The 11,825-nt window shown below is 38.2% G+C and overlaps 1 protein-coding gene across 1 annotated transcript in view; it reads right to left on the reverse strand.

The window, feature by feature from the left end:
• LOC139716178 (uncharacterized) overlaps positions 1-10,538 on the reverse strand; it is a 33,236-nt gene extending 22,698 nt beyond the window's left edge. Inside the window, exon 1 of the mRNA XM_071627738.1 lies at positions 10,364-10,538. Within this exon, the coding sequence (XP_071483839.1) occupies positions 10,364-10,538 (175 nt within the window). The remainder of the gene's footprint in view (positions 1-10,363) is intronic.
• Between the last annotated feature and the right edge of the window lie 1,287 nt (positions 10,539-11,825).

Genomic DNA, 11,825 nt, shown 5'->3' on the forward strand with positions numbered 1-11,825 from the left:
TCTATCAATCTCTCTATCTATCTATCTATCCGTCTATCGATCTACCTATCAATTCGTAGCTATAGCTAGGTAGCTATGTATCTTCCTATCTGCCTATCTACCTTTGTATCTTTTTTCTTTTCTCTCCCTCACTACAAATTGTCGTTCCATGTAATGTTTCTCAACGACCGCTCTGGGTTCCCTTGGTAAGTGGTCTGTTGCCCGCTTGTCGTAAAATGGACAAAAAGCAGAAATTGCCTCTCGTAAATGCTTCACAAAATATGTTCCTAATCATGTTCATTATTAATCATTACCGTAATTATCCCGCACATGTCATCCCTCACTCCACTCCCTCCCCCTCTCTCTCTCTCTGTATCTATCTATCTATCTATCTATCTATCTATCTATCTATCTATCTATTTATCTATCTATCTATCTATCTGTCTGTCTATGTATTCATTTGTCTTTCTTTTTTTTTTCCTTCCTCGCTGTAGTTTTCTTGCTAATCTATTATAATGGTTTTACAAGAACAAGTTGTAGGACAGCGATCATGATTATTTTTATTACTATACAGCGTTGAATAAAGAGAGTCAATTTGTTCAACTCTCGGTTCAGGAATTTCAGAAAGAAATATGCAGCATATTGTAAGGACGTCAAAACCAAGACCAAAAACAGAACCCAGGTCCAACGAAGTCACTTTCTCCCCGGTTGTCAGCATTCTCCTGGAATGCGACGGAACAGTTAACGGAAGTTGGGAGTTTCAGTGAGGAATGAAATGTGCGTGAACAATTAAACACCTTTTATTAGATAAGGCACGCGTCGATTCTGAATTCCAGCAAATTCCTATTGCCACCCACTTTCCCTTTTACGCCATTTTCTCCACTTTTTTTAAAGTCTTGTTCATGCCGACATGAACGCAGCAATCAACAAGTTGATTTGACTCTCGTGTGTTTTTTTCTCTATTTATTTCTGTCGAATCGCATGTGAGATAATTAAATTTAGAGTGTCTTGCACTCACATGGTTCCTCACGCTCGAGTCTTGTGCGTCAGCAGACGCAGGGAAGAATACCTGAGAATTATAGATTCAAAAGACCAGTGAACATACATAAACTACCTCGTGTGTTGATAATTGGTTATACAGTTTCTCCCTTTCTCCCCCCCCCCCCCTCTCTCTCTCTAAACACACACACACATACACACACACATACACTCATTTGTGCGTGTATGTGTTCATGTGTATTGAAATGTGTGTATGTTTTCAAGCATGTGTCTAAACAACATGGGCTGTTGCATTAAAGTTTAATTAAGTGGAAACGTATCGAAATGTGTCACCAAAAAAAAAAAAACTAAAAAAAAAATACTGTGTATTGTTATCACCTGTTGAAGATCAATTTAAGAACAAAAACTGTACAATATTAACAATACGAAGCAGTGTGCTTTTCACTTCATAATTGTGCTTTTTGGTGTACGGAAATGAAAACGCAAACATAGATAAAGATATACAAATGAAAAACATGCACTGCATGAGACGGCAAACATGGCTGTGTGGCTTTTCATAATTTTTTTTTTCTGCCTTGCTCAACTTTATCTTTTAGAGTCGTCTGGAACTACAGGCTATCCTGGAATGTTACTAAAAGACTCTGCCTTAAAGGTTGGAGTATACATGCGTATAAACGAATAAGTATGTATATTATGATACACACACACACACACACACATATTATATATATATATATATATATATATATATATATATATCTTTTCAAGAATATTCTACTGACTCCCCGGAGGATTTCAAATCAATTCAAATTACTTTTTTTCCATGTTAATTAATACAAGGTAGTGTACATAATGTTTGCATGAGTGAAGAATTTCATGTACACAGTTTTCAATAATGCGTAATGCAGCCATAGTAATGTCTTCTTCATATTTCGATAAATATACAGGTAAGCAACTAAAATCATATATTTTCTAAGTGCATGCGGAAAATAGAAATCCAGAAGAAAAGCATAGCTTGTATTAATTGTGTTAATTACTCTCGATTTGCTAGCATCAGACAGCAAAACTCTCCATGACACTGCTCATGTGTGTGTCTCTCTTTGTTTATATGAATGTGTGCATCTTATAAAATAAAAGAGAAACATTATACTATTATATATATCAACATATATATTATCATACATGAATATATACTATAATTATATTAAATTATATTATATTGAATATTAGAATATAAACATATATATATATATATATATTATATTATATAACTATAAAAAGAGAAAAAACAGATAGAGAATGAGAGTAGAAAGAGAGAGAGAGACAAAGAGAGAGAGAGACAGAGAGGGAGAGATGAGGAGGTGCAGATTTTGTGTGACAAGGAAACAGACGAGAGTTTATAGCTCTATTCGACGCAGGGTGGCGCCATTTCAACGATAAGTTGACCTTGATAACGAGACCTTTCCCCGCTTTTTTTTTTCTTGAACAGAAAAAACGCAAAATAATGGGACAGTATATGCGCCGGATGGGCACGTGGATTTGAGGAGGAGAATTTTCAGTTTACGGCCTCGATTAGCTTTTGTTTGTTCTTTCACGTTTCATATTTACGATCATCCTCCTTTAAGAGAGAAATGCAGGCAACGAGTCTTCTACTAGTTCGTTCACATGGCAATTTTGTAACCATCGAGAGCGTGATTGTACTATGAGGCAATGGCACTGGCTCATTTTGGCATGATATAGAATATAAGATGCCTCATATCTACGTAGCAATCATCGTAAAGCAGATGTTGACCATGTAGAATGTGATCCTCGCGTAATGGTATTAACTAATTCCCTGCCTTCTCGATATAGGATGAAATGATATACGCTACAATGCACGGGCGATTAAACTCTCATACGTTTCATTGACCATATTATTGTCTCTTTTGGGGGGTCGACAAAATTGAGGCGCAGTATCTCCGGGTTGCATCTCCTGATTCAGGAATGATTTTATTTATGGCATATCATGTTCCGCCTCCAATCTGCACGTTTGCTTCTTTTTTTCTTTGTCCTGGGTTCGCTCCTCGTCGCGCTTCCCTGCTCGCACTTCATCACCTTCGGTACCCCACTCTACGCTGTCTAATACCTGTATCGTTCTCCACTCCCCCCCCCCCCCCCCTTTACCCTCGTCTCATTATCTCTTGATGGTATCAATCCATCTGCAACCTTTTGTTGCTAATAACTTTCCCGGCTTTCGCCAATCCACCCCGTCATAGAATCAACAAAAAACAAAACGAAAATCTAACGCAAACGCTTTCTGAATAATAACAAGAAGAAAATGAAAAAAAAAAACCGCCGCACCTCGATGCTTTCGAATCTTACAACTGTACCCAGACATTCCCTCCACACTCGGTAAATATTAGCTTTACTACGTAATCCCCGCGGCACAGTTATTTCGGTTGCTCCCCGGGCAAAGTGTTCAAGTTCATGTCCGGGGCAAGGGAGTGCTCCGCCATGCCATGTTGTCGCAGTGTTTTCTCTCACCTTCTCCATCTCTCCCTTCAGTATCTTTTCGCCAGGGAAAAGACGGTATATGTTTAGTTAGTCTATCTACTGCTGATACACTTGGAATTAGCTGCATTGCCTTGCTTGCGTGCTCGACAGAGTGCATACAAACGTACTTGACAAGTCCTGGATTGCATTGGGGTGTGGAAACTTCCCCTCAGCACCCTCATCTGCCAGAGTGCTTGAAGTTGCGTAGAATTCTCCTGGGAACAGACTATAGAGCTCATCTCCAGCAGCTTCACCGTTTACATTTCATTCACCGACACACATTTGAGCGCTACCAAATAACCAAACAAAATAAAAAAAAAACTAAAGAAACAAGTGGACACGTTGGTCAATTATTAAAACGGTGTTTTTTTCTTTTCTCTTGAACTTGCATTCAGTAAGTGTCAACAGGTTAATGCTCCCACGGAAAAAAAAAAACGGAAAAATATGATTCAAAGCGTTTCCAAATAATCTAAGGTCAGAGAGAACATGATTTGAGAGCGCTCTGATGCTACGGAGTGTTTTCTATAGTCAAAGATCCCGACCAAGTATATAAAAAAAATCGATGGTTCATCACTTTTTAATTTCAGAATTCAAAAGATATAATGTATTTTGATAGGTATGTTATTTGAAATAGTTAAAATTTCGAAATTCAGTCATTCATTAAAACAAAGTAACAATTTTGAAAACTGTTGAATAACAGTTCGATGTGGTAATGTAATTGAATACCTACAACCCAAGTCCATTAGGGAAAATTAGAAAAAAATTGAAAAAGATAAATAAATTTGTAATGTTTTTAGTTTTCTCACTTATTGGAATGTTACTTATACTAATTTGAATGTAAAACCGTCACTTGACTGATTATCTATATTTGCATTATTTCGTAAATGATCTCCAAAGACGATAACCAAATTTGGACTTGGGTCGTTCTTATATTCAGGTATTCAATTGTAACACACACACACATGTTTATCAGCCGTGTTTACATGACAATAAAGTAAATGATATAGTCATGGACCCCGAAAGGTACATCTAGATAATATAATTTGGGGCCATTATAATTATGATAACTATAACGTGCAAAATATAATACATTTTACTCACACACGGAAAACAAGAAAGACTCACAATACAAACACTGGGGACGAAGTGTATACAGACACGGGCTCAATCCTTTTTGCAATGAATAGAATTCTTCACTAATTTCAACCTGGCAGTCCCGCAGATAAGATTCCCACAACTTTATAGCAAAAATGCTAAAACGTCCCTTTTTGCACGATTTTGTGTGTAGATGCAGATTTATTATGCATATTGTATATGTATATCTTTACTATGGCTTCTGAAATTACTACGAGACTAGCTTTGAGCATTAAAGAGCAACTTATGCGTTGTTATTGATACAGACTCCATGGAAATGAAATTATTATAAAGACGAAAAAGGCAAAACAAGCTCAAAACTGAGATATCATGAATAGATCTAGACGAGTTTTCCGCAACACATCGTTTCAAAATCTCGAGAGATTGTGAGGAATATAAACACAAAGTAGGTAAGAGATGTGACCGTGTTGGCGACAAGGCAAATAAACATCGACAATAACACATGTGAAAAAAAAATAGGTCAAGAAAAAATGTGATACACATGGACAATGATACGTAGCCATCCTGAATTGGCAGGTTCTGTTTGACAACGTCAGAACAGGGGCTTGTATATTTCGACTTGGATAATGTCACAGATGCAGATGTGAGCTATCGCTCACGTCGTATGCAAACTTTTAGGGGACTGCGACGACCATTGAGCTACAGTTAACGTATAGCTCCATGCTACAACCAGGGGTGATTTCAAGCAGTGTTACATAAATATGCAACAAGCATGAGGAAGGACAGGATGTGGGTCATCGGGGGAATACATCTTTAAAGGCGTGTTTGTAGGGAATCATTATGCCAGACCCATTTAGGGGGGAGAACCCTCCTGGATCACATCGCCACTGCCTAGAGGCGTATTGTATATAGACGGCCGGGGTTCGTCATAACACCATGCAGGGGTGCTTGTTTAAATCGAGCGAGTTTGTTGTTTGAAGAGACATGTGTATGTGTCTGTGCGTGTGTGTTTTTTGTGGGTGTGTTCGCTGTCCCGTTGTAACATCAGTTTAAGCCATACAAATATATATTGCTCGAATTCGTAGTCAGCTTTTTTATGTATTGTAACATGTTGCTGCAATCTCTACTGAATTACACCCGTGCCTCGCTCCTCCCCCCCCCCCTTTCTCTGAGTTACTTTCAGCTGGCCCATCAGGGGTGGTACGTAGGGCCTATTGTATATATGAAGATCTTTTTTTATCGCAAAACGACCTAACCCCATCCTTGTTAAGTTGAGATATTTGTGATTAAAGCTGCTAAAACAACAAACAAAATGATAAGAAAATACAGGACATTTTTAATCATAACTTATGTCACATGTGACGTATTACTGGAAAGGTTTGATTTTGCTCTGTCTAATGATCGACTTACAATAAAATGTATTAAAATGGCGCTTAGCTCATTTTGCGATAAATCTCTTCATATGTAATTTTCTTTGTCCATTTCGATTTGAAAGGTCTCCTGATTTATTGTAAGAGTTTACTTTTACAAATTAAAATCATTTATATCCTAGTAGAAACTTCATAACATTCCAACTAATTCTGATTGAAACGCGAAAAGAAGTACCAATAGGACAGTCATATTCTTTATTAACATCGAACATGAATCAAGGAAGTTCTTGTGCAATAATGGATCTCGCGTCACAGGCTGCTCATTAATATGCATATATGTATATATTTTTTAACAAAAGTACCCATTTTAACAAGATGATGACAAAAAGAGCATGAAATGTATCCTCTCAGCGAAATTATTGCAATATTATACTAACCTAGTACCACAACCTTTTATTTTAAATCGAGATGGGGGTTGTCATTTTCTGCCAAAATTATTAGCTTAATGTTAATTTGTTTTGTTTCTTTTTTTGTTCGTTTATTTATTTGTTTGTTTCTTTTGCTTGTATGTTGGTGGGAGACGTTTAATTAAGGGAGATTGGGATTAGGGGGTTCTTTTTTGTTTGTTTGGTTTTTTCTTTCTTTGAGATGTGTATCAAATTACCTAGCGGTATCTCAAAGCTACAGTAAAATGTCAATATCCGTCCAGACCTCGGAAACCGTAACATTTTAGAAGTGACCAAGTTTCCATCACAATTTGGATTGATTGGTGAGACATTGGATTTTAATTGCTGGGTGTTATTGTAGGGCATATTTAACTATACATTATCCCTTTAGCATTCCATAGAATGATGAATGGTCATGAGAGAAAACACTGACATCTTTCATTATATAGCTCCGGGGCAAGATTAGGCTTTCACACATTAGTAAAGTTGTCTGACGCGGATAACTAACTTTCGCCGCTCCGACTTATCACGACGGGATAGTTAATTGTCGGGACTATGAGAACACATGTTCGAGTCTCCGAAATTAGATTTTCTCTTCTTCTTTTTTTTTCTCACATTGAGATGGATGAACAGGCTCGCGTGTAAACAGCCGTGGCCTCACGATCTATCATCCCACATAGGGGGCTTACCCCCTTTGCGTCGGCGCACTCGCTTCAGGACATACTATCTCCACTGTTGCCGAAGAGGGGTGGAGTTTGGAAAGAATTATTCATCAATTTTCCAGACGGACTTTGAAGTCCTGCACAGGTGCCCTTGTGGATGAATGACGAACTATGTGCGTTTGTTTGTGTGGTTGTTTGTTTTTCCTTACTTAGAGTATTCGTTCGTTTGTTTATATGTTTGTTTGTTTGTTTGTTTGTTTGTTTGTTTGTTTGTTTGTTTTTAGCTTTATTCGGAATGTTTGTTTGCAGACCAGTCAGTCATTTTTTTCTGTCATTTTTTTTTCTTGAGCTTTTGGATGTCGAACATTTTGGGACAATAAAAAAGTCTAAATTGTTAACCAAAGTGGCCAACTACTTTTCCTTCTGTCTTGTCTGTATGGCATACTCTGTTCCATGTAATGTTTCATGATGACCTACTACTTTTTCCTTACTTCTGTTCTTTATGATATTAACGACGCGTACTTAATGTAAAGACACATAAAAAGTAACTAAATTCTATCAGATTGATGGATAATTGTAGCAATAAGTTTGTAAGCTTTACCAAACCCAGTGGCTCAGCAAATCAAATATACTTCCTTCACGTTTGGGAATACAGAGGACAATTTATTCGTCTATTGTATTAGATGCTACGCAAATAATAATTGCCTATGCGAAACTTGACTGTGCACTTGTTTATTTGCTTTGACTTCCTGTCCCTACATATTCTACAGCAGAGTGGAGCTTGCTGTTGAGGTGGCTATAATATGTCATTTATGCAAGAACTTTCTAGACTGCTTTCAGCTGGCCAGCTGGTTTTCAGCAGTTTCATGTTTTACATGGAGTAACAGAGAATCTGTAGGCCTACATAAGGAATTTGAAAACATAATACTATTATTCAAATTAATGATTTTTGTTTTGAGTTGTGTCGATTGCAAAATTAATGATTGACAAACTGCCCTTCAGCGAAGTAAATGCACACCGATTATTTAGCGTTTCTGACCAATTGGTAATGATAAATTCATAGACATACGTACTAAGTAATCCATGAGTATTCATATCAATGAAGGGCAAATTAAGTTGTCATCAGTTGCAATGTACGATAACGCACATGTTAACGACATCCACTAACAAGCCACAAATCGAATTACCAAACAATTGGCTCAGTATCAACACAAAGAGAAAGATATTTATGAATAGTTATTAACATAAGATGATAACAAGTACTACTCATATATACGTTATGAGGTAATTTGTAAAATAAGGCACCATGTGATGTGACTATACGATGGAAGTGCATAAAGTGGTTCTCCCACCCCTGGCTCTGTCCCTTTCTCTCCCCTTTCTCCTCTTTTTTGCTCCCTCTCTCGCCTTGTCGATCAATCTTTCTTTCTATCCAACTATATATCTATCGATCTATCTAACTTATCTTACTTCTTTTCTCTCTCTGCCTCACTCTCTGTCAATTTCTCTGACGATCCAAACTAATACCGAGAAATGAATGTTAAGTGTAAATAATGATTTTTTTTTCCAGTGCATGTACTGAACTTTCTTTTTTCCTTCGACGCTCATTCACGTTCTCTTCTACATCGTCGTGGCACTCGAGTCTTTTGCAGTGAAACGCAAGTGATCACATTAATAACTTTCCGAAAACTTGAATTGGCATTCTGTTCCAATCCGGAATTGAGAGACTCAATCTAAAGAAGCCGTCTTCTGAGAAATCCTCGAGAAAAATCTGCCAGTGGCAAAATCCGAGAAAAGAAGTAAATCCTTCTCCTTTTTAAGAAGCGTTGGTTTCCTCGAAGTCTTGCAAAGCAATATTTTTTACTACTTTGTCTCTTTATTGTGTTTGTCAATTTTTAGAATTTTTAGAATTCTTTGCGTTAAATCAATTCATACATTTGTTCTCGTAAGCATTTCCCCCTACTGGAGCGCTGGCCATTTAAACCAACTTTAAACGAACAAGGTAGGAATAATGGCAGAACAGACCGGCTGATAGAATTCACAGAGGTACTTTGAATAAAGTGCATGTTTGCGTGTTTTTTATTATGGTCTAGACTTAAAGGGGCTGTACAGTACTGGTTGAGGTGGGGATTCATGTTATTTACATTTCTAAGTGAGATAATGAGAAACTTCTTATGAAATATGAAAGAGCATGTAATTTCAAGAAGTATTCAATGTTTATTTGATGAAAATTGGTTTTCAAATGGCGGAGATATCCAACAAAAAAAGAGATGATAATAATAAAAGACTACAGGCCACAACTTTATTAAGATCTCTTTGTTTCACCTTGTTTTTACATATCTCGGCCACTTCAAAACCGATTTTCATCAAATAAACTTTTGATACCCCTTAGAATTGCATATTTCTTGACATCTCATAGAGTGGTTTCTGAATATCTCACCTCAACCAGAACTGTACATACCCTTTAAACAGGCGCAAAGTATGTGTATGATACAAGAATTGCGAGTTTCAAGAATGCTAAACTCGAAATCAGCTTCTACATTGTCGGTATTGTTTGTATTTTCTTTGCGTGTTTTATCCTTTATAACATAAAATTACATCGAGGACTATTTCCTTTCCACCTTGTTACAAAATCAAGGATCTAGGAGGGGTAAGTCTCAAATCGAAAAGGATTTTTGCACAAGTTCCGGTAATTATCAAAAGTGGACACCGCTGGACAGTCCCGCAAACAAGCCACTCGAGATCTATTTAGACTTCGGCACCCAGGGCGTTTACTTTTGCTTCACTTCATACAAAAAAGACGAATAGATAGATAGGCCAAGATAGATAGATAAATAGATAGACGATAGATAGATAGATAGATAGATGGATGGATGGATGGGTGGATGAATAGATAGATAGATAGATGGATAGATAGATAGATAGATCATCAAAATACGAATGGTAAAAAACAAGGATGCTACTATAGACAGACAGCAATAGTGGATTCTTAGCAAGTAATCTGCGAAGAACCTCAATTAAGATATAAAAATCTCTGCAAATACAACAAAACATACGACAAAATCCCCGAATAAGACTCAAAAATGTAATGCTGCTAGAAAAATGTCTCCTCCGTTTTATTGTATTGTTCTTAATCAGCGATATACTAGCGTGGACACAAGCCAGTTAAAGAGAGGAATGTTTTGTAAACATTACGCAACGAAGACGAAAAAGTAAAAACTCTATACTATAAGTTACTAAACACAGACAAAAATTGAATGTGTTTGTTGGTCCTGTATACCATCAACGGGTTGGTATATGGCATCCAGACACGCAACTCCAGCTGGCTTGCTACCCTTCCTTTTCTTCTGCACTTCTTCCTCACATGTCAGCTGCATGTACAACCCCTTTCCCCTCCCTTCCCACTTCCCCAGCTGTATGTACAGGCAGCAACCTCCATCAGTCTTCCTGTCCATAATCGCCTCTCTGCTTGCAGCCCAACCCCTACCTCCCCGTGGTACCGACCGGATATCTCAGGCTTTGCAGCCAGAGTAACTAACAGGGGCTCTGGGTAGGGGAGGAAAACCTAAAATAAACCCCAAGGAGTAGGCTGGTGGCCTGATCCTTGCCAGTAACTAACATCTCGCCCGTCTGGGAAGTCACTGACCGCGTGCCCAGTTGTACCCTAGGTCAAAACTCCTACAAGTACTTGTCCATGAAAGTCAACTCCCTGAAAAGGCCCCGAGTCCCGGTGGCTGCTCACTGGCAACAGAGTGACAAGGGTGCTAAGAATGTGCCGCAACACAACACCGAGGAGGATGACAACGAAGGAGGAAGCAGTAAAGACTACATCCAGGATCAACTCAAGCGGCCTCTCACCATGGAGTTGCAAGCAGAGGACATCAACGAGAGAGATACACATGGAGCGAGTAAACAATGTAAGTAGGATTACACCGATAATGACAAGTGCTCAACAAAAGACATTTCACAAACCTGTGACGGATAGGAAGGAGCACGGCGTCCATACTGGGCTAAACATTGGGACATGGAATGTGAGAACCCTCCGAACACCAGGGAATTGTGATATACTCCTCAATGAAGCCAGAAGATTTAACCTAGATATCTTAGGATTATGTGAGACACACCTGGCTACCAATGAAACCTTGATGAATAAAGAAGAATATACAATTATATTGTCGGGCAGAAAGGATGGTCTGAACAGAGAAGGAGTAGGCATACTGATGTCCCACCGAATTGCGCAGTGTTTGTAGAGCTTCGAAACAGTCTCCTCAAGATTGGTGACTGCTATTTACAGTTCAAGATGAAAGAAGGCATCCTGAATACCATTCAAGTATATGCCCCAACATCAACATACAGTAAAGCAGACAGTGATGCCTTTTATGAATTACTTCAGCTACATATCCAGAAAGTTGCTAAGAAGGAAGCACTGATAGTTATGGGGGACTTCAATGCCAAAGTTGGCTCAGATAGCAGTGATTGGGTCCCAACATTATGCAACTTTGGTCTAGGGAAAGCCAATGACAGAGGGGAGAAACTTCTGGAATTTTGCACACTACACAAGCTGGCTGTCTGCAACACATACTTTCAGAACCAAAGAATGCAGACTAGCCACGTGGACATCTCCAGATGGACGGTACAAAAACCAAATTGACTTCATCATCACCCAAGTGGAGAAATTGAGGACATTTCATAACTGCAGATCATACTGCTCAGCTGACATAGGTTCGGATCACAACCTAGTA

Source organism: Diadema antillarum, unplaced genomic scaffold, assembly GCF_040938485.1.
Source record: "Diadema antillarum isolate AM-2024a unplaced genomic scaffold, OU_Dant_1.0 scf00000062, whole genome shotgun sequence".
NCBI classification, from domain to species: Eukaryota; Metazoa; Echinodermata; class Echinoidea; order Diadematoida; family Diadematidae; genus Diadema; species Diadema antillarum.